General features: G+C 44.3%; 3 protein-coding genes across 11 annotated transcripts in view; 2 read left to right on the top strand and 1 right to left on the bottom strand.

Moving 5' to 3' along the window:
- Positions 1-24,142, bottom strand: part of LOC125762713 (flotillin-2) — a 150,216-nt gene that overhangs the window by 92,236 nt on the left and 33,838 nt on the right. The window lies entirely within an intron of this gene.
- LOC125762701 (glucose dehydrogenase [FAD, quinone]) lies at positions 1,834-7,466 on the top strand. Its single transcript, XM_049425107.1, has 2 exons — positions 1,834-2,188; positions 2,276-7,466. Exons 1-2 carry the CDS (start codon positions 2,033-2,035, stop codon positions 3,989-3,991), a joined length of 1,872 nt encoding a protein of 623 aa, XP_049281064.1. The 5' UTR covers positions 1,834-2,032; the 3' UTR covers positions 3,992-7,466.
- LOC125762703 (glucose dehydrogenase [FAD, quinone]) lies at positions 9,476-24,092 on the top strand. 3 transcript variants are annotated; one of them, XM_049425111.1, is made up of 2 exons: positions 9,476-12,454; positions 14,278-24,092. In XM_049425111.1, the coding sequence occupies exon 2, from the start codon at positions 21,890-21,892 to the stop codon at positions 23,753-23,755; it is 1,866 nt and encodes a 621-aa protein (XP_049281068.1). In that variant the 5' UTR covers positions 9,476-12,454; positions 14,278-21,889; the 3' UTR covers positions 23,756-24,092. The 3 variants fall into 3 exon arrangements, with proteins under 3 accessions (XP_049281068.1, XP_049281067.1, XP_049281066.1); XM_049425110.1 differs by having other exon boundaries at positions 14,262-24,092; XM_049425109.1 differs by lacking the exon at positions 9,476-12,454 and having other exon boundaries at positions 13,629-14,783; positions 21,493-24,092.

Below are 24,142 nucleotides of genomic sequence, written 5' to 3'. Positions count from 1 at the left end.
CAGTTTGTGTTCCTTATTGACATTGAACATATGCTGCTCTCCCCCTGAATATATGTAAGGCTCTCCGCCGAATGATTGCGGAAGAGGTGTTGCGCGAATAAGCTAACGCGAGAGAGAAGAAAATGGGTTTTAAACGTAAGAAAGGGAAAATCACACCAACCACTTGCTATACCTTTAAAGAAGGAAGCAAACCTCTTCAAACCAAACGGATAACGCAGGGCAAGCACTAGGAGAATAGAGTGCAGTGTGTGGTTTTCTCGCCAGAGACGGTGGAAACCCACGGATCGTTTATGGTGGAAAGTGATAGCCTCTAAATTTCACAGCTCAATGAGTACGATCGTGACACTATTTCACCGGCAAATCATATCAACTGGTGGTGGTTTAGGTGTTTTTATCTCTCCAATACCTTGCGTAAATCAATAGTGGTGATTGTTATTTGCATTGTAAATAAACATGACCGAAAAAAAAATATTATGGTCGGTTTCAGAAATAAAGCAATTTTGTATATTTCATTACAGGTAATTTAGTTATAAAATTTGATGTTTAAGATCACTATTATGTCTGTAGATTACGCTTTGACTTCAAGGTGACTTTAAGCTGACTAACGCAAAATGATGCAGGAAAAAAAAATTATATGTTAGACATTTAATGAAGACATCCATCGTAGATTTAGATTTGAATTGCGAGTGGCTTTAGATTCACAAAAAAACCTTGAAAGATTCTTTCTATTCCTGCAAAAAAAAGGAATGACCCTTCCACTAACCTACATTTCCTGCAATCAAATTACCAAACTTGAGACCATTTTGCTCATAGCCTTCCTAACAATCAAGTTCATTTGAGTACTGGCAAACCTTCGTCATATCCACGTGCCAACGCTTTATCGCTACTAAAATAAGATGATGAGGACGGGTTTGCAGCGCACTGATGGCGCACAGTTCGTGAGTCCCGTAGCTTCTCAGAAAGCAACAAAACCCCGAACGATTGGGCAGATGAATCGAAACGAGTTTTTGTTTTGTATTCGGTAGGATGTAACATGCCAAACTCCAACCAGCGTGTGGAGAAGAAACAGTTAGTCTTAATGAGATTACGATTACTGAAGAGTAATTATGATCGCCGCCGGGAACATGAATAATCTCCGAGCCGGCTGAATGGGGATCCGGTCAAAATAAACCGATAGACGAAAAGAAGGAATACTCCGGCTCCCTCTTACGGCGTACTCTTATCCCTATTAGTGGTGTGGTCAGACAGACAGACTAACCTGGTTCTTGCCGTGTGCACCTTTCCGGTTGCGTGTATTAGTGTTTTGGGTTCGTGCGTGTGCCATATAAGTTTTAACTAACTTTCTTTCTCGCTCTCTTTCTCGTTCTCTTCTTCCCTCCCATTCTACAATCGTGGGCATCTTCGTACACAGAGCTTTAATAAAATGGGCCAGGAGAAATCTTTGCCCTCCAGATGTACCTCCGCACATGACTACCATCATCACCACCATCATCACCATCACCACCATCACCACACGGGCTCGTCCACCTCCTCGACGACCTCGTCCGCCGTGCCGTCCCGTTCGCCGTCCACCGCCTCGACGACATCGTCCGCCTCGTCCGCATCGGCCGCCTCCTCCTACAAAAGCGTCGAGCGGCAGACCAAGTACCTCAACGAGCATCTGTACATCAAGTCCTACCTGGACATCGAGGAAGAGGACCGCAACGCAAAGCTGCTCTTCCAGAAGGTGCGACCCGGTGGCATACGCAACTACACGCCCAAGATACTGTCAGAGAACCCGAAGCAGGATCTGGATGTTTGGATCTAGCGGCGGTTATAGCTAGCGCAACTACACGTTACTTCTAACCCGTCTTCTCGGCACGTCAGCCAACATAAAGTCCACCTGCCAACAAAAAAACGTGGCATCGGAATCCATCACTTTCGCAGCAAGATCGGTCTTCCCAAAAATTGCCACCCAGATTCAAATACAATCAGTTAACAACCCTCATCACTCAACCATCAATAAGACGCCATCAGCTTCCTGCACCGTGCAATGGCTCTTGGACTCGCTTCCGTAGCGGCAGTAGCTGGAGGACTTGCGCACACCCCTATCGCACTGCTCACACTAATACCACTTTTAGCTGTAGGAGTCAATTACTATAGATACCAAAGTGTGGATCCGGAGACGAATCCCACCGACCAGCAGACGGTAAGTTACATTATCCCAAACAACGTGTTATACTTATTACCATCTAACGTGACATCCCTGCATGTTTTGTTTTGCATTTTCTCGCAGCTAAGACGATACTATGACTTCGTCGTCATTGGGGCCGGTTCGGCCGGAGCCGTCGTGGCATCGCGGCTGTCCGAAATCGGCGACTGGTCGGTGCTGCTACTCGAGGCTGGCGGTGACGAGAACGAGGTAACAGATGTACCCTCCCTGGCCGGTTATCTGCAGCTGACCGAGTACGACTGGAAGTACCAGACAACGCCGTCGGCCGACCGGCGCTACTGTCAGGCAATGATCGGCGACCGATGTAACTGGCCGCGCGGCAAGGTGATGGGCGGCTCGTCCGTACTGAATGCGATGGTATACGTACGGGGTAATCGGCGTGACTACGACTACTGGCAGGAGCAGGGTAATGTCGGCTGGGGTTACGAGAATGTGCTGCCGTACTTTATCAAATCGGAAGACAACCGCAATCCGTACATGGCACGGTCACCGTACCATGGTGTCGGTGGCTACCTGACCGTACAGGAGGCACCCTGGCGAACGCCCCTGTCGGTGGCATTTGTGGCGGCCGGGCAGGAGCTTGGTTACGAAAATCGTGACATCAACGGAGCGGATCAGACTGGGTTTATGTTGCTCCAGGCAACGATACGTCGTGGTAGCCGGTGCAGCACCTCCAAAGCATTCCTGCGTCCGGTGCGGCTACGTCCAAACCTTCACATTGCCATGAACGCGCACGTCACCCGCATTCTGTTCGATGAACAGCACCGTGCGTACGGGGTGGAGTTCGTACGTCACCAGAAGCGGCAGTATGTGTTCGCGCGCAAAGAAATCATACTGTCGGCGGGAGCACTTAACTCACCTCAAATACTGATGCTGAGCGGTGTTGGACCGACGGATCATCTTGCAGAGCTGGGCATACCGGTGGTGTCGGATCTGCCCGTCGGTGACAACCTGCAAGATCATGTCGGGCTTGGTGGTTTAACGTTTCTGGTCGATCAACCCGTCACGGTGAAAACGTCCCGCTACAGCTCCGTACCGGTAGCGCTCGAGTACTTCCTCAACGAACGGGGCCCAATGACGTTTCCCGGCATTGAAGGTGTCGCGTTCGTTAACACCAAGTATGCGGACCCGTCCGGCAAATGGCCCGACATACAGTTCCACTTTGGTCCGAGCTCGGTCAACTCGGACGGCGGTCAGAACATTCGGAAAATACTGAACCTACGCGACGGGTTCTACAACACCGTGTACAAACCGATCCAGAATGCGGAAACCTGGACCATCTTGCCATTGCTACTGCGCCCGAAAAGTACCGGCTGGGTACGGTTGCGCTCGAAAAATCCATTCGTGCAACCGTCGATCGAACCGAACTACTTCGCACACGAGGAGGATGTGGCCGTGCTGGTGGAAGGCATCAAGATTGCGATCAACATCTCGTACACGCAAGCCTTTCAACGGTTCAATTCGCGTCCGCATGCGATCCCGCTGCCCGGCTGCCGTCATCTACCGTTCATGTCCGATGCGTACTGGGCGTGCACGATCAAGCAGTTTACCTTCACCATCTACCATCCGACCGGCACGGCCAAGATGGGACCGAGCTGGGACCCGGGCGCCGTGGTTGACCCACGGTTACGCGTGTACGGTGTGTCCGGGTTGCGCGTGGTCGACGCAAGCATCATGCCGACCATCATCAGCGGCAACCCGAACGCACCCGTCATCATGATCGGTGAGAAGGCGGCCGACATGATTAAGGAGGACTGGGGCCGACTGGTCGGTTGGTAACGGTTCGGGAAGGATAGCAAATAACCGGATATCACAATGTCCGCCGGAATCGAAGGAATTTAACTTAACTCTAGCTAGTCAAATAATCACACGCTCGATACTCTTCGATGCTCTGATACAAGAAAATGCGTGCGGCGAAATGTATGAGTGTTTTGTAGCTTGTAAAATATGTACGTGTTCTCTATATGTGTAAATCCGCACCGGGATCCGGCTGCTAGCCAGTCTTGGATGTGATGCAAAAAATGTGAAGTTTTTTGTTTTAGAAAAATTTTTACAATTTCATTTGGATAACCTCAGCAACTCTAGCCACGCGGCATCCAGTAGCAGGTAGGATAGCAGTAACTGTAGTGGTAGTAGAGACTAATAGTGACCCGCGTTCGCTCGTAAGCCGAACGTGCCAAGGCGCGTGCGCGCGCGCGCCCGTTTGTGTGTGTGTGTTTTCCAAATGAAACATTGTTGTAGAAATGAATAAAAGGGTTTTTGTACAGCGTGGCGTACGGGGGGCATATAAGGGAAAACAAAATAAGGGCGTAAGGAATAAAAGAAAAAAAAACAACAAACCCACAACATCAACGCGATGAGCGGCGATACAGAAAGCATTCGTTCTTGTGTACATTTAAAATGCGAACAAAAAAAAACAAAAATGTTACCAACAAATAAATGGAATTGATAGTGAATAGATGAAACCGATACGATTGAAGCTACATTAGAAGTTGCGATTAGTCTTCCGGAAAGAAAATATCACTGACGCAACCCCACACAACCGTACGCGCTATGACCCCGTTTTATGTTTCTTTTTTGACCGGCCGCATCACCTTTTCGTGTACGTGTGAAGGAAGCAAAAACTTCATTAAATTCTCCCAACAAATCACACCAATTAAAACTGAGCTTCAACGCTAGAGAAAACGAAAGCCTGATTAGCCGTATGATCCACATTGGAAAATGTGGGGCAAAAGTATCCGCTACATACTAATGGTATGGTTCAAGTTTCTTTCGATATTCGCCGGTATGTTGTGCTTAAGATTTTCTCCTTCATTTTCACCGATCCACCCGATCCCCTTTGCTATACAATAACCGAATATTATTCGGGCGTTCGAGTGCGCACATCATTACATATTCTAAGTGTGGAAAAGTGGATGTGCTCCGCATATGACGGTCGGATTGGGCAACCTGATGCACAACAAGGCAGGTTGCCGGTGTAATTTACATAATTCCATACGACCGTGTCGTTTCTTTTTTTAATTTGGTGGATCGTGGCGCTTCTATTGGATTGAATATTTTACTTCCGTGGTTAAGGGTCCTAGTTCAGGCGAATAATTTTTTATGTGTAATTTATTTCATATATCCTCATAACAAATACAAAACTACAGAAAATCATGGATTGAGAAATACATACAATAATCTTTCTGCAAACACGTGTAATTTACAATTTCGTTTGGTATTTTTATCCGCCTAAAAGTATGCAATTGCATTGTACACGGGTTCATTTCTATGAATGAACACACTGACAGGGGAGCTTCTGTCATCCATTCATGCAATACAGGGCTTTTATGTAGGAAAACTATTTATTGCATTACAAAATGTATTTTTAAAATTGTTTTTTTTTTATAAAACATATGCTAACACAACAATACGATCGATACCACACGTTATGTACAAAATTGCACAAATGTTTTCTGACATAATACGATATGATTTAACTTTTTTTAAATATCACAAAATTGTTGGTGGTGTAGGTTGCCTAATCTCGTGTTTTTCTCATAACTGAACCAATACCAAACCCCATCCGAACTGTTCTCCTGCCCTCAGTCCAAACATCTTGAGGTTGTAGTGCCACAATAGTAAAAGAAGAAACTATGCAATAAATAGTAAAACAAAACTATTGCTGGTTATGTTGCATGCATTTAAATCTCACATTTTCTTACATTAGAAGTAGCCACAATGCAAACACATGTCCTCAATAATGATCAGTATCTTAATCAAAGACTAAAGCAACTCATGACGATCAATTATTTTCATACCACCCGTCAAGGTTACCGCGTACAATAACGGGCAACTACACCATCCTCGGTCCTGATGAAAGTGACGTGACCAAGCATGCGTCCGGTTCCGAAAGGTGATCGCATAATCCACCGTTACAAACAATTGCATAAGGAACCATTTCTACCGTGCGTGAACGTGAACAATGTCACATACATACCATCGGGGATCGTCTAACGATGGATCGCACTGCCTTGGAACGCAACGAGAAAATGAGGGGAAATGCAAACCATCAGCAAACTATTTCAACATTTGAAAAAAAAACAAAACATAAAACACTCTGCGGTGGTACACTCTTTCAGCTGCCACTCCTTTTGACTGACATTTGAATTCGCAATAGATACTACTTTGGACACTTTTGGTTCCGGCGGTGCAATGCATTCACTGGGTTTGCGAACCCGCAATACTATTAAACAGTGTACGATCGGAAGATGTTAAAGAAAAAAAAGGAAGCATATAGCCTTGCGTAAGTATACGATTTTATTACGGAACAGTTCCGAACCTTTTTAATTCATCTGATGATGGTAAATAAGTTTGCAAATTTGTAAACTAAGTTTGGCATGGGTTTAATAGCAATAAGAATATTTGTATAAATGGTCAACATACATAAATTGGGCATAGACAATTGAATAACATATGAGAGAAATTGTGCATATTTCTCCAGCAAATTCTCTTCGGATGTATGAATAACTTACATATGAACCTTATGCATTCTCTCTGTAAAAATAGACACAACAACAAACAGGGAATATTGTTTGAAATTAACGTTCGTTATCATATAAATTTACTTTTATTTAATGGGCTTGAAGAATTTTCTTCTATCACTGCGTAAATACCAATCAAGGCTCCGAGCCCATGAAATCAATCGCTGTGTCATGTAACGAATGTTGATGCGATAATGATTGCAAAGCATGCCAAACATTTCTCCCGCCATGATGTGGTCTCTTCGTGCACGGACCGCGGACTGCGCTATGTTCTCGTAAGTGTAAAACATTTCAAGCTCCAATTGTTTTTGTGCCTTCGCCACAAACCAATCCTCGCCGCGCAAAATAGTTAAAAAGGGAATGAATTTTGCCACTTTTTCCCACAGATGAACGAGTGCCGGCTCGTGCCACCAAAGCGTGATGGACCAAATGGCAAATTTATTGCAAAATTAAGCGATACCAAAGGTATTGCGAAGGCATCCAATTGCATACGTACTGAAGCAAATAGTCGATCAGATTTTTCTAGCTTTATTGTAGCAGAACGCAACAAAATGTTGAATAAGTCGAATTTATAATGAAGCAATAAAATGCATAAACACAAAAAAACGCACCCACGCAAACATAATTAACAGCATCTTCTTGTCTAAGAAAACATTCGTTTAGCTATTTATGTGTCATCGTAGTAGATATGTGCACATGCATGTTGTTCGCCCGATTAATGACGATCGCGGATTAATTATCACCATGATTACGGCATCGGCACACTCCAATATCTATGATTAAATCGTTAATATCGAACCAGTCACTCTGTGGCACACTTCCCCACACAGCAATTAGCGCGACAGCGATCCGTTTTTCCGGTTTGTTTCGTCCGAGTAACGGAGTAAGGTGGGGTGGACCAAAGGGCCTCAAAACAACAACAAAATGAAACCAATATTCATCCGATCATCCACCGTCCGCATAAGGGGGGAAAACAAGGTTACCATACACCCAACCTGACCACTCAGTGAGTGTGTATAATGTGTATGCTTTAAAGGCAGCTCATTCGTCTCATTCATCAACGAGCCCTGCAGTGGATAGTTACTTACTGTGCTGCTGTAATCGTATCACGGGAAGCTACCGCTTTATGAAGGTGATACTTTACGACCGTACGCACGACGTTTCTAGTTGCATTATGCAAATGATCTCGGTGACGGACCACGTGGGACACCGCCCTTCTTCCCTAGATACACCTTGGTGGTGCGCCATAGAGAGTGAGAGTAATCCGATGGGAACTGCTGTTCGTCGGGGCGTCCGCACATTTTGTGCTTTTCTTTATCCTTCGTTCCACTTTATACGTTTGATTATTACAACGATAAGCTTGTTTGTGCGTACGTGCGCCGACTCATGCGCAAATTATGATGACCAGCGAGTTGTACCCACTCCAAAGATGTTGTCCACTTTCGGTAAGGCACGGACGCACTCGACCAAACCATTCCCTCACCCTGCCGATGTGTATGATGAGATGAGAAAAGAAGATAGTTAAATAAAACACACATAAACCAGTCAACAACCCATTGACTTACTTTTGCATCCGTTCCTGAACTCGTACATCCCCCCCTACCCCCTACACCCCCCCCCCCCCCCCCTCGTAACCCCACCGGCAGGGAACGAATGTTTTGATGACTCTCATTTTCCCTTTCTTTTCCCTCTTTTCCGATAGGATCGTACCCAACCAGCAGAGATAACGGGTGACAAAACTTCAACCACACCATCTCACGAGAGCGCACGTGAGTGCCCCGAAGACGTAATCTTGACTTCATGTACCGCCCCGCCGAAGCCGCCCAGTGGGCCGAAGGAAGGCCGCGTACGCGTAATCATACAGATACAGGCGTGATGGTTCGCTGGGTAGAGTTTAGCAGCGTTTGCCAGTTACGTTTGCCCGTATGCTGCTTAGACGAGAGCGTCCACCGTCGCTGGACCGTTGACTGGTTGGTTGGTTGCAGTTGGATGCAGTTGGGGCAGCAGGTTGCAGCAAAACAAGACGGAACACGGGCGGCCAAACCCATTGCGTCATCGCCCAAAACGTGAAACGAAAGGCGGCCGCACCATACACGGACGGATGTGATGGGATAAACACCGGGAATAGTAATTCGGGCAAAGCGTACACATACCTGCGTTTGGTTCCAACCTACAGGGTAGGGTGAAACAACAACTTGCTCAAATTTGAAAATCATCCCTCGTAATAAGAGCCAATTTCTAACTATTCACGCGCACACTTCATAACGAGTATTGTACATAGTTGACGTTTTCCATCGTGTGTTCTACTATGAGATGGTACTGAGAGAAAGAGAGTGTGCGTTGGTATGTTTCACTCTTTTAAATAGCGGTCTTTTAAGTGCCAGATGCAATAATCTGTCTAATTGCTACTATCTATGACTTTCCCACAGTTAGAGGCACGTAATGTGTATTTAGTTTGGGCATTTCCGACATTTGCGCTCTGGCGAGTAGGCATTAAACATTCCACCAGAAAGTTCGCGACGGATGAGTTATAGCATATCACGTTGTTTACATTGTTACAAATGATTTCAATGCAAAGGTAAAAAGAAAACTAAATTTAAAATAAGCTTTTTTTGGTGATTCGTTCACACGTGAATTGATTGTAAAAATTTTGAGAGAAATTCTTAGAATGGATTCTTAGAAGCATATTAAAGAATATGCAAAGTTTTTGTATAGAAAAATATCCTTAATTTCTGGAAGACATCTTTAAAATACTCTTCATAACACCATCTTCATCAAATAGGCGATTCATCATATCAAATTTTTATCACCCGCAAGTAGTTGTAATACATTGTAACACCACATACGTATGTTATGCCCATCATAAAACGCTCGCTGTAACAATGAAAACCAAATACTGAGGTTCAATTGTTTTCGACATCGATAAATCAATCTTATGCACACTTTCTCCAGAACTAAACAGATTTTACAGTACTTAATGTTAAGCTGTCCAACAAAACCCCCCAAATCATAAACCCCTTTCGTAATACCACTTCATCCGAGCTGCCGGAAGAAGACGGCCCTGCGCTCTTGAAGCCCGCTACCGTAGTTTCCTTCACTTGCAACGCTCTTCCAATTTACCACAGGCGTACCGAATGTTGCTCTCCTATTGTGCGAAACATTATGCCCTTATAATCTACCATGCACCCTACCAATCGATCGATCAAAACTCAAACCACATGGCCCGTAAGCGTCTTCATCTTGGGCGGTTATTTGCGCGTTAGTTGCATCATCGTGAAAATTTTCGCAGTTTCATAAGTATCACCTAGCATCTCGGTCCCAGTGGAAATGGTACGCCCAGTGCGGGATCGTTAGGGATGATGATGTTTTGGGATTTGCTCCAGCCACCCCGTCTTAGCAGGTCCATGAATTATGTTGGAATATTAATGTTTCGTTCACGCTCTGGATTAATTTATCGCATTTCGATATGCGACTTCGGTTGAATAACTTTAAAGGCTGAATATTTAAAGCAGTTTATTTTATTGCGAGTTGTAAGTACAACATTGCCTTAAGTAGGCAGTTGGTCGTTTTTGTTTATTGATTCCGTTCCAATATAGCAATAAGATACAAACGATAAGATAACAGCATCGTAATTATGGATATTTATTTTGCATAATAATTTAGAACTGACTGCAAAACCCTGGTACAGCAAATGTCACACCTCAGCACGAGAAGCTTCCGATGATTGCATCTTGGCAAATAAACCCGCGGTCAAAAATTTCTTTTTCCACTCTTCTCTGCATTACTCGTACAGTTGATCCAGACCATTGCTTCACCCCCGACCATCCTTCCACTTTCAAGGCAAGCACGGTGAAAGTGCTTTCGGCGGAATGTGAGCAATATTACATCATCCCCATAAGTGGGTCGAAAACTGAGCGAGGCGCAAAAAAAACCAAACGGCCAAAGCGAAGCGGACACCGAAAGGGAGAGAAGCGAAAAAATAATAAACAGAACGACAACGCAGGGGAAGGAAAATGCACACTCCGAGAAGCTGTCGGAAAAGCTCGAAGATCAACCTTACGGTCAATGTACAGCAACCGGCAAGCCTTCAACCATCCCGCTCGAGAGTGGCATCGATCTCGGATGGTTGATTATGTATGAGTGCCATTTGCGCTAGGAAGCATTAGTGTAGGCTGATTATCGGACGGAGTGCAATCATCTCCTCCATCACCCGTGCTTGATGGCGGCGAAAAGCAAAGAATCACCAGCAATATAACAACCTTCCTCGATTCGCAGTGTGAATATGATAGTTACGATTAGTTCCAAATTCAAATGTTATATTAAAAACCTTTTATTTAATTTAATTAAAAAATAAGTAACATGTCCTCGCGTATACACGCGTTTAAGTCTTTTGTTGAATAATTAAGTAATTATTTTTTCTTCAGCTTTTTTCTTCAACAAGCGTTGCAATGTGTTAAAGATCTACTTTTAAACAACTTAAAGAACAACTTTTAAACTCATTTTTCGTAATGCGAACCCCTTTTCCAAATATTAGTTCACGTCTTAAAGGTTTTTTTCACACAAACCAATAAACATTCTAGGTTGATTATTCCCTTCGCACCATAAACATTACTTAAGGGGGGTTCGTCTCTAAGCAGCTTAACCCGGCTCGGATCCCGAGCGAGTGTTTATCACGACCATTATCTACCGATTTTGTTGTTTCAATTCCATTTTAAAGGCGCTACTGTACCAACATTTTGTGACCGGCAACCGAAACTTCCCGAAGTCACTAGCGCGTCATTATGAAGCACAAAATCTTTCTAAGCTTAAATCACAATCACATTCCAGCTAGTTGCAAGACAAATTCACCTCTAAGCCCAGCAATATTATCCAGGATAGGGGGGCGAGCTAAGAACAACCGGATATTAACCTGACATAAAGCCGCCCAAAACACAAACTAGTACCCAAAAGTACCTTCACCCTTAAACGGTGGATAACACGGGGATGGTAAAGAAAAAAACTCAAACCCAGGTGAGTGCTTAGTCCGCACGTCCGAAGATTATGTCGGTCGGTGTCGCTCGTCAGGCTAATGTTTACTACCACAGAGGATCGACCCGGCAAACGATCGTTAGGTCGCCAGTGCGTCGTCACTCGTACCACGATGTAACATTCCGCCAGGTGGGGCCTCCTTTCTTTTGCTGCTGCTCCTTCATTGCTTCTAGCGGAGAACATACAAACCGCACCACACCGTCTCCGTTCCCACTCGGCAAACTAACAAACGATCTGTTCATGCCGCTCATACTCTCACTTTCAGCGGGCACAGTGTTGCGCTTTTTATACTTCTTTTACTCTCACTCTCGAACGCTGCGACAACAACGGTGCCACCGTCACCCCCATCGGGAACCATTAAGCGGGACTATGCACGCTCAACCAGCCGAACTCCGGTAAGCAAACCTGCCGCGCATTATTACAAACCCTCCGCTTGCTCGAACTCGGTGGATCGAGCGAAGACCTGGGGTAAAAGATGCAAGACATACAACCCATTTGTCCCCCCTACTCTGCAGCCAGTGTTGAGCATATGGGGGCCTTTTCAGGTGGTTTTTGGTGTAAAATTTTCATTAGTCTTACTCCTGAACTCGGACCCGCAAGACGTGCACGAGTCGTGTTCGTGCGTGCGTGCGTACGTACGTGAGTGCTTCGCACCAAAAAAACCGTGGTTTTTCCCAACCGCTTCGTCAGCGTAAGGATCCAGTCCAGTGCATACGTCGCGCACGCCGGCTATTACGGACATGCGGTTGCGCATTATCTAATAGGTTGCTTAGAGTGGAGTGCGAAACAAAAAAAAATACGAATCGCTTCGTGGGTGCTCCGTTTCGTGGAGGAACACGCAGTTGTGTGTGTATATTGCAGCGAAAAATTCGGTTAAATTCTGCCACGATTCCGAACCGAGGATCGAACCTCCAATCGCGGAAGTGATCGTGGCGCAAGGACGCGCAGCTATTATTTATGTGACTGTGACTGTCGAAGGGCAACCATAGACAGCCGTTGATGAGTATGGTTCGCAACCACGCAATGCCATTTTAACGCAGAAGCGCTTAAAGGATGTGTGAGATTGAAGGAATCGATTCCGAACCGCTTGCTCCAGTTGTGCGCTCGCTCGGATGAATGCAAAGGCATTTTTGCTTATGGACTCATGGAGCTTCTTAATGCTAGCCAATTTGCTTCATGCCTGCTGCTAATTAATGAGTCTGAGAAAATCGTTACACGGTGTGGCCGAAACCGCCACAATATAAACGGTGTGCGTTTGAGTTAATGTAAATATTTGCCTGTTGCCCTTCTCCGTTTGGCAGTTGGAGGCTGAAGCATGGACTGTGCCAGAAGAAACTAATAATGCAAATATTACGTGTTGGTTATTTCTTTACGACATGTTTTATTGTGGACTGAAACAAATGCTTTCTTCGTGGAGTTTTTCGAACCCATCAACATGAAAATAGGGATGGTACGCTTTGCGTGTAATAAAATGGAAATTGTGGACCATCATAACAAGTGTCTTCTGCACTATTATTAGCACTAACCGACATCCATTTAAGAAGCTCAAATTTTGTTAATGGTAACATAATTAATGCTACATTAATTACAATTTGTTACATCAATTTTATTATTGTAATGTAATTGATTTAAAATTTTTGACAATTTGGGTTTTTCAATTAATACATTATTAGAAAAGAAGTGATGATTGTAAGTACAGTGGAGCGCCGATTATCCGTGCTTATCGGGACTCAGTCCTTGCCGGATAAGCGAATATCACGGATAATAGGCACAACTCTTTTTATTGATAAATGTTAGTGTTTAGTGTGTAATGGTTGAACCTTATTTTAAAAACCTAGATGTTAATTTTTTTTTTATTTGCACTTTGCAAAGTAAATCTGTTTATTTTTATTTAATTTGAGCAAATTGTATCCTTCCCTATTGAAGCTTTTATTTCTTCGCATCATCGGTTTTGCATTTCATATGTCAATTCTCCTTCGGAACTGTCATTTCCGAGGATAATTCATTTGCACGGATAATGGGACAGCCGGATAAAAGGTACCCGGATAATCGGCGCTCCACTGTAAATCAAGTCTAATTTCGTTTTCATAGTATTCAGTTTTTTCTATTAAAAAAATAAGCACAAAATAGATAAACTGCCATTTGCATAGCAAATATCGTTATATTCACCACTCAAGATGTTTATCGGCAGCAAACATCTAATCATAAACGAAAGTATCAAACAGTGCATTGCGCAATTACCCATTATGCAATCGGCAAACAATCACGTTTATTTATATTGCTGAATAATGCCTTTATGCTAACAACAATTGGCGTTTGTTCGAGTCCACCTTCGAAAACCAAACAAACAAAAACTCGACGATCCTTCTAGCGATTGATCAAACTAATAAAAGATTCGATTGGAAGTTTTTCTCCACCAAGGTTTTTTTTCGTTCGTATGAGTAGCGTTCAATTGTAATGCAACAATTCCACCTACAGTAATAAAGCCATTTTCTTAGTGTGCACCATTCACAGCGGGAGAATTTTAAATAAACACAGTGAAATCAAGTGTGCAAATGAAATGCCGTCCTGCTGTGCAAATTACCCACAGAAGACAAACTGCATCAGTTGAAAAAAATCAGTTCGTCTCATACAAAGAAACCCGTGCAACGATTACTGACGTCAGCTGTTACGTTTGTGACTGTTGCAAACTAACTTTGCATCTCGAGTGTGTCCTTCAGCAGCTTATCGCGTGTACGAGTTACCAACCAAAAAAAAACAGTTCCACCCTTTCGCAAAGCAAGCGAAGGAAGAAAGTGTTATAGAAAACGAAAGTACTGCGGATTGACATAGCAGAGGAAGTGGTCGTACATTTTTGTGTCGCCTGATGAGAACAAAGTGAGATCAGTTGAGATAAAAGTGACAATTGTATCCGAAATTCTAACAGCAAACTCGAGCGGCAGCAAAGCAACTCGCCAAATTCGGGCGTTTCTTACAATGGATGATGAAAAATTAAGGCAGCTTTGGATCATTTTTCAAATGTAAGTATGTCGTATATGTCCTATAAGAAAATCCAAGAGCAACAAGTTCGTTGAACGCATCTAGCAAAACAAAAAAAAGGGATAAAACAACACTTTGAACTCGCGTACAGCATCCTGCAATGCCGGCCAATGTCATTCGATGAGGCAACCAACAGAAAAAAAGCACCCAAAATAAGGCGTACCTTTCCCCGTCAGATAGACGTAATCAGTAAGATACATTGACTGACTACCGCCGGCTAGTAGCTGTTCGACTGACACACTTTACGTTCAGGTTTTCGCCGTTTGTCATTTCCACGACTGATGGGGCTCGATATTGCGCTGATGCATCTCGCACCCTGTGTTCCCCTTTTTTTGTTGCCTCAAGATTCCGATAAACGAACCAAAGGCCAAACCCCAGCGCGCGTGAGTGTGACCACCCCAACAATAAACAAAAAAAAAAGAAACATAAAGCAAAGAAAACATCACACTACCCCCGGGGAAGCGCACCGGGCAGACACATTCAAAACCATCGAATTGTGCGCAACCTTCGCGGTTATGCAAGGCGTGTGTGGCATGCGCTCGCAACAGTATTATCGGCCATTATATCACTTCAGTGAACTTCAACTCCTCTACTGCCCGTAACTCCCACTCTCTCTCTCGTGTCCTCCGCCGGTGACGATCCTGCGCTCGCAGGGCACAATAATCTGGTTTGTGTTTGGGAAGGAAATTAGGTCCAATAAAACGTGATAATGGACCAGATAGCATCGGGAAATATGGATTTCAGAGGCGATGTTTGGTTGCTTTTGCATCATCTGTCTAACCAAAAGCATCTAGCAATGGCATGAAGTACGGTCACAACTTCCCTCCATGCGTAATCGTGACAGACACAAAGTAAACAACTGTTACAACAAAGCACAGCTGTTTCATCGTGATCGATTCGTGACACATTCACGGTGCAAAAATGTGTTTTTTTTATGATGATGGCGATGAGCGTTTTTATATGTGCTTGTCCGTCTGTGCCATTCGTTTCACTTTTTCGATTTTCAAGGTTATACCTGTTTTCTTTCGGCACTACCAAGGCATCCACCACGTGCAAAACATACCTCCTGCGGGCAAAAATTCACATAAAATGCATCAAATTGAAATGATTCCAATCGTTGCGCGACGATCTTCCCGTAAAACCCGGGGGAGGTAGTAGCAGGGAAGAAAATGAAAGGAAAACCAAAAACAAAAATGCTTGACCTAATTTCGGTACCATCCAACCGGAGCCGGTTTGAGCAGTTGTTTGGCATTGTTTTGCACACTTTTCACTAAATCTTGCACGATCACATTCAAACGTTGACCGTATACGATCGCTTCATCTCGTCTGCGCTTTGTAGTTAAGCCGGGCTGACCATCACGCTTACGCGTCGGATTCCATTTTAGCCCGACCGAATTAAGTTGCGGGTTCGAGACGAATGCGAGTTGAATGCGATCGAACTGCATTACGTAAGACCAATCTCGATCCAGCTGCAAGAAGTTGCTATCGTGGAAACCACTGCACCGGAACGTATAGATGTTGCAACAGGTTACGATAAAAGAAGGTCGAACTTATCGCACAGAAACGTAGCGCATTTCAAACCAAAACAAAAAAACAGAACAGAAAGCATAAATGGTCACATTAAACGTTGAACTGGGTGTAGATAATTTTGTTTTTTTTATGTCTATGAAATTTACTGCTGGGGTCGTAATAATCACCCACCTAATGGAAATAAATATTGGAAAAGAAATTATGCTTCATTTAAGTGTGCGACGTAATAACTGGTAAACTGAGCGAACAGATCGAATACAATCAGCATTCAGTCGTACTGAAAATTGATACAAAACGGAAGCTAAATCGAGTGATAAATCTAAACCATCACGAGCGAAAGGTGAGAGAAACACAAACGTCAAATGAGCGATCAGCGAACCTTCGCGAAAGGTTAAATTACCAGCTGCCACTGGATGGATGTATCACGTTACGATGCGTCCTTTCTTACCGGTGCTTACTATCATCACACACACCCACCGGCGCCATCGCGGTAATGTTTTTAACAACAATTACATTGCAACCGAAACCACCCTTGCGCTTGTTTTGCTCCACTCCCCATACGGGTGAAAGGCGCATCGCCGACCGCTAGTCAACCAACCACTCGATGCGATAAATGATGATACATAAGAGTGCCATTATTTCATGGTTTTCTAGTTTTTGCGTCACCGAAAACGCGATCAACATGCACGTATAGCATAACGTATGCACCCGAAACAGGATGCGTCAATGCGAAGGTGTAGTACAACGTTGTACAAGGGCCAAACACGCTCATGAAACGAACCGTATGGGACTAGCGTTTTCAGTGGTTTTGTTGCTACGAATGGCAAGATGCTAATCACACTAGGAAATGTGATATTTTAAGTAGACTTGCGGATTAGAAATTGCTCGAATTTCAAACAAATTTCAAATTTAATTTAAATGAGGAAAAGTGTAGGTAAATTCAAATTAAAAATTCTTCAATATTTTTAATTTGAAATCATTAAAATAATGAAAATAATTCATTATTAACAAGTAAATAAGCAACGTTAGGTGCCACTTTAGTAAAACAACTAGCTCTAAACTACTGCCTAACCGATGATGCTATTGCATAATCATTTTCATTTAAGAAGATGCCGAAAGTCGAAAAAAAACCAAAACAAATGGTAAAATAAAAACATCCACAAGCAAACCATTAAACATCAAATGAAAGTGTTGACCAACGTGTGTGTACGTGCGAAATGACAGCAAGAAACAAAATAAGCAAACAAAAACAGCAACACAGAAAAAAACGCAACAACAACAGCAAATCGTCTGAAAATAACACCAAAGCACAGCCAATTTATGAGATGAAAATTGCTGCACCATATTCTCTCCTTCCTCCATCTTTTACCTCCTTTGAACCAATCCTATTTCAATTTTGCTTCCGGGTTTTTGGTACAGTGCCACTTTTTGTTTGCGCGGGAACGGAAAACGAAAACGTACTTACTTCCCATGCCCATTTTTCGTCCCGATCGGTTTACTTTTCCCGGGTTCATCAAACCCCCCGGCGGTGCTCTCCAGTGCGCGGGCCAGCAGTTAAACGTATGTACACCATTTCCCACCATTTTCCACCCGACACAGGCCCGACACAGAATGTCCACAAAACAAATGCTCTCAATTTGCAACAACGAGTTGCGCGCGAATAGGTGAATATGTATGCACTTTAGCTGTTTCTCATGCGCATAAACTCGATATCATCGCTTTTATGACGTCTTAATAGGATCAGTTAGGGCAGGATTTACACTCTGCCGGCTATCTTTGTATCAGTGCACACACAATGAAGTTACCTGTTATCCTGATGGAAAGTGATGATCAATTGAAATAGCGAATGTGTTTAATGAGGTGAAAGTCGCTTTATATATCCATACGACAACTACACAATATTATCAATTGAAAACTGCTCTACACTACGAAGTCTTTACGAAATAAAACTTGAGTTGATAACTTATTTTACTATTTTTTTTTAACAGAAGCAAAGATCATCAACCCACAATTTCAATATCACGTTAGCACGAAATCCTTGATGAGTATGCATGTTCGCATAGGAAATTACTAATACCGTAACGCTTAATCATTCTCCAAGGCTTAATCATTCTTCAAGTTAACACACAAACGCCAAATCTATTTAACAAAGCTCGTGAAAACACGTCATACTTTTTGCAACTAAAAACCGGAAATATGACGATGTTGTTAATCGTTTGTTTGACAGCTTGAATTGATTCTTTTGACATCCTGACTCCACAGTGACACTGTTAACATAAAGCGAAATTACACTAACTATGCCGATGTGTTTGTATGATTTTCATCTATTTTTGTACAACCGGACCCATGTGCTGGTGGCAGAAGTTATCGGCTCACCCTTTTTCCTTACTACAGCAATCAGGTTATTCCGGTGAATTCAAAGTGGCGCCTAGCACCAAGCTCCAACTCCCGCCCGTTAGCTGAGACATGGGTGAGAGCACTCCCGGACATTACCTCAAGGCTTCTTCATCCAATTTCTCACCTCTTACACAAATGCTGTCACCTCATTTGCTTGCCACCATACCCGTTCCTTCCCGCAGGAACACGTAAGGTGATGCCATATCCCTAGTATCGCCTACCCCAGGCATCTCTCCCATGAAAATCTCGATGCATTCATAGCGCTGCATCTCAGCAAGGCTACCCCGGGAGTACGGGTCCTGGCTGCAAGCGTGCGAGTGCTTGAACAACTTTTACTTTCCATTGGCATCATTTGACTGATACACAGTCTGCCCCCAACTCACTAACACGTTGACCGATTCTGGTTGGGTTCGTAATCCCTCGACAACGGTGGCAACTATACTTAAGTAGCAAGCTTTATCCAGCGACACACACCACAAACACACATGGGCACAGTACTGTTTTCCCCAGTGCGATGCTTCGGAAGTTGTCTGTGGCCCAGATTGTCAACCGGAATCGGGCACATCTTCTCTCGCAAGCGGAATGATGAGGATGATGATGATGATGCAACCATCAGCTTTGTTAAAATGCATTGTTTCGAGCCGTAAGTTGCCACTTAGTTGTCGACGAACGACGATCAACGGTTGACCCGATCGTGGCATCATGATGCGATGTGACGTGACGATGATTTAACGCGTATCACGCTTCCCGTCAATCTAACAAAACCGACAATGCCACGCCTACGGGTTAAACGACCAACGAAGTTGAACAATCATTTGTTTTGAGACACTGTAACCCCAAGACATACACGTATTGCCTTAATAATGCCCGTGGAGAAAATCCTCTCAAAATGTGTATTTTTAAGCAACACAATCAATTTGAAATATTTCACAAAAATGTATCCATGAATCGTTTTACAATTGAAAATATTATCTCTTGGATAGTAAGGTCATGCTTTCTAGTACATTAAAGCTTTAAATTCAAACACCGAACTCTCAACAGAGTGGAAATGCATTTCCCTGCAGCATTTTGCAGCGCGGAAATGAAATGAAAACACATTAATCATAAATCATAATGCAAACAACTGACTGCGGCTGATGCTGACAAGCGAATTTCTAGCGTGCTACTACACACAACAAAGCAAAAGCGATCAATCGTTGCATCGTGTGTATTACGTTGAATCCTACTACCAAACATGATGCAAAATGCAAATGTACTTTCGGCATGCAAATTAATTTCTGGAAAAATGTTCAACATCTCGCAAATGTATACCGTTTTTGTATTTGCTGCAGTTGATACAGTCGTGATTGATTGACAAAACTTATCATTAATAAACTCGCTTTTTCCCTTTATCGCCCCGAAGGAAGTAATGTAATCCATTCAGCGCGAAATTATGCTGATACCATTTACACCACACACACAGCTGCTTATGCTAAATGTTTGTGTATTGCGCCGTTTCCCTTTTCCTATGTCTGATACCCGTGCTGTTCTACTGCATCGTCGTAAAACATTGTATGGCTTTCACGCTTTTCAACAAAGTACTGCCGAATAGCACGAGGTAGAAAATGTCAAACGAGGAAAGGTTATATGCTATGCGCTTCCGTAATCATCACTGTAAGCCATTGTTAACCGGCGTTTTGTTGGTCCCAAAATAAACCCTTTCAGGTGACGTGTAGCATCAACATTTTCCCTCAATTATACACCTCCACTTCTTCACTTCTATGTTTTTATTTTCTATGTACTATGTTCACGCTAATTTTCGTGACCAACAACGGGAGACCTTGCCGTGCCTGACTCGATGCGACAGAACTACCACCACCTCGGGATTGACATTCAAGGCAGACGAACCAAATGTTGTTAGCATGCTTGCTTTGAAGCTACATTTGCAAACCGAAGGTGAATGGCCTTGCGTGATGAAAAATCTTGTGCATAAACCAGGACACACGATGAAAATTGAGCTTCAAGGATTTGAACCAATTTCGAGTTCGCCTCTAATGGACAGTTTTGTACCGCTGAAGTTGTGTCTTGATGTTATTGGTTGGTATTAGCAATATTAGTTAGTAATAGACAGGAAAACATATTTTTAGTTTTATACAAAATCCACCTTTACCATTAATTTAAAAATAATATCCGACGCTTTTTTCATTCGTTTGTGGTGCGTCATAAACATACCTTTACATATAACCGCCTGAAAGTATGCAACCACGCACAACACGCTTTACAAAATGCTCATACTGGTCGGATAATCTCCATTGCAACTCTGTCCACGTACGATTTACATTTACGATTCAACGACTACGCTGTCGTTTTAGCTTTGACTAGTGGTCGTACATTAAATACACAAGAAGCGCTTGTTTACAACCGGACCAACAGGTATTATTATGAATTATTGTACTGGTACCTACAATCTGGAAGGGGTCTACCATAGTCTTCCACCAGTAAGCCACACCTTGCTTCGTGTGAGAAAAGGACATCGGAATGACGAAAATTACAACTTCTAGACATACCTGGAAAGATAAAGAAAACAAGAATGGAAAATACGTTAATAATATTGCACTGCTTACAACCTTCACTGTAGCGACAGCAACTCAGCATATATCTGTACTAGTTTAGTGTTTTAACAAGTTCATAAAATGTCTGTATTTAGTCCCATCGACGACTCTTCGATGCGTGCAATACCTGACACCGGCACTTAATATTGGTTTGCTTTGTGTTCCATTCCAGGTGATCGATCGACTTGCAGCGTGCGCGAGATAAAAATAAACGTCAACAGAGAACTGCCACCCCCACCGCCTAGTGTATGCATGCTTGATCTCGGCAACTTCACACCGTGTCCGGGCAACTAATCGGGTTGCGGAAAGCAGTTCTGGTGGCGGTGCTTTAAGCTATGTTTCGATGCACCGTTTTATACGGCAAGCCGGAGCAGATCTTACAACACGCAACCGCGCGTCACTGGCGCAAATATCCGAATTCTTGATAAGCGACACCGATACAACGACAAGCCACCGTTAGCTGCCAGGTGAACCCGTTACCGGTTTCACGATTTAGTAGTAGAGTATCAACTAAGCGCATTGCACACCGCTCAACAGTGACCGAAGGAGTAACAGCAACACAAGTAAATATGGTATTCAATGTACTGATAGCATCGTCTGTGATCAAAACGGCCACCGTCGTTGGTTCTAGTCTGTGGCTCATCCCATTTCTTCTGGGAGCCATCTCCTACTATCGCTACGATCGCGTCGATCCGGAGTCGCGCGTCATCAACCAGGAAGCGTTACTGCCGGAATATGATTTCGTTGTCGTTGGCGGAGGTTCGGCCGGTGCCGTTGTGGCAAACCGACTAACAGAAATCCACCGTTGGAAGGTACTGCTGCTGGAAGCCGGACCGGATGAGAACGAAATTTCCGATGTGCCGTCGTTGGCAGGGTACTTGCAACTCAGCAAGCTCGACTGGGCGTATAAGACGGAACCCACGAATAAGGCGTGTCTGGGCATGGTAAACAATCGCTGTAACTGGCCGCGTGGCAAGGTACTTGGCGGATCTTCCGTGCTTAACTACATGATCTACGTGCGCGGCAACCGGAACGACTTCAACCACTGGGAATCGCTAGGTAATCCCGGCTGGGCGTACGATGATGTCCTCCAGTTTTTTGTAAAATCCGAAGACAACCGTAACCCATATTTGGCCCGCAATCCGTACCATGGACAGGGTGGATTGTTGACCATACAGGAGGCACCCTGGCATACACCGCTAGTGGCCGCGTTTGTGGAAGCTGGCACAGAGATCGGGTACGAAAACCGTGACATTAACGGGGAACGACAAACCGGCTTCATGATAGCGCAGGGTACAATTCGGCGAGGTAGCCGCTGTTCGACCGCCAAAGCCTTCCTACGTCCGATTCGGTTACGCAAGAATCTGCACATTGCGATGAACTCACACGTCACAAAGCTGGTCATCGATCAGGAAACGAAGCATGCGGTCGGTGTAGAATTCATCCGTGGCGGTAAGCGCCACTATGTGCGTGCCCGGAAGGAAATTATTATGTCGGCCGGCTCGATCAACACACCGCAGATACTGATGCTTTCCGGCATTGGACCACGGGCACATCTTGAGGATGTGGGCATTACGACTATTCAAGATTTGCCGGTGGGCGAAAATCTCCAAGATCACGTCGGCATGGGTGGATTAACGTTCCTGGTGGACAAACCCGTAGCGATTCTGCAGAACCGCCTCGAAGCGGGCTCGGTCACGATGAACTATGTGATTAACGAGCGCGGCCCAATGACCATACTAGGTGGACTGGAGGGCATCGCGTTCGTCAACACGCCCTTCGCTAACGTCACTGATGATTGGCCCGACGTACAGTTTCATATGGCACCGGCTTCACTGAACTCTGATGGTGGTGCTCGTGTCAAGAAGATACTTGGTCTACGGGAGGACCTTTACAAAGAAGTATTCCACCCGATCGAAGATACGTACAGCTGGACGATTATGCCACTGTTGCTGCGACCACGATCCCGCGGTTGGGTACGTCTCAAGTCAAAGAATCCTTTCCACTATCCGCTCATGAACCCGAACTACTTTGAGGATCCGTACGACGCGGCCACACTCGTCGAGGGTGCGAAAATAGCACTGAGAGTTGGCGATGCCAAGGTGTTCAAGCAGTTTGGTAATCGCCTCTACCGTAAACCACTGCCGAACTGTAAGCACCACAAGTTCCTATCAGACGAATATCTTGACTGTCAGGTGCGTACGATATCGATGACGATCTATCATCCGGTCGGTACGGCCAAGATGGGACCGCACTGGGATCCAGGCGCAGTAGTTGATCCACGGTTGCGCGTATATGGCATATCCGGGTTGAGGGTGATCGACGCCAGCATCATGCCGACCATCGTCAGCGGTAACACGAACGCGGCCGTCATCATGATCGGTGAGAAGGGTGCACACATGATTAAGGAAGATTGGCTTGGGCACGATCGATGAGATCGCGCTGCAACAGCTGTGACCAATAAACAACCCTGTGCCATTCCAAAGTCCGGAGCATTCTTCTAGCCAGCATCATCAGCACCCCGAAAAAGCTCCTCTAACTGATTCTAATAGGCCAGAGAATATCCCACCCCATTTCTGACGTGCGTTGCCGCGTTATCCCTTTTTTTGTAGATAGAAATACCTCCTGCGAGTGTGCGTTGTACCAAGCGAAACCTTAGTCCGATAGCTATTACTGTAGTTAGGCAAGCGTTGTTGTGTGCGTGCTATTACGCTTTGTTTTTGTCGTATTGTATATAATAATTAAATAAATATTACCTCAATTGGAAGACAAGCCTCCCGGACTTTCACATGCGCGATGATACAACTACCAACGTCGAACAT

This window comes from Anopheles funestus, chromosome 2RL (genome assembly GCF_943734845.2).
Source record: "Anopheles funestus chromosome 2RL, idAnoFuneDA-416_04, whole genome shotgun sequence".
NCBI lineage: Eukaryota > Metazoa > Arthropoda > Insecta > Diptera > Culicidae > Anopheles > Anopheles funestus.
Note: the sequence above shows the minus strand (reverse complement) of the source record. Positions and strands in the feature narration are given on the sequence as shown.

Bases quoted from the DNA above. Each gene is read 5' to 3' on its own strand.
- LOC125762701 (XM_049425107.1), top strand. From the start codon at position 2,033: ATGGCTCTTGGACTCGCTTCCGTAGCGGCAGTAGCTGGAGGACTTGCG. The intron at 2,189-2,275 runs GTAAGTTACATT...ATTTTCTCGCAG, and splicing joins ATCCCACCGACCAGCAGACG to CTAAGACGATACTATGACTT.
- LOC125762703 (XM_049425111.1), top strand. From the start codon at position 21,890: ATGGTATTCAATGTACTGATAGCATCGTCTGTGATCAAAACGGCCACC.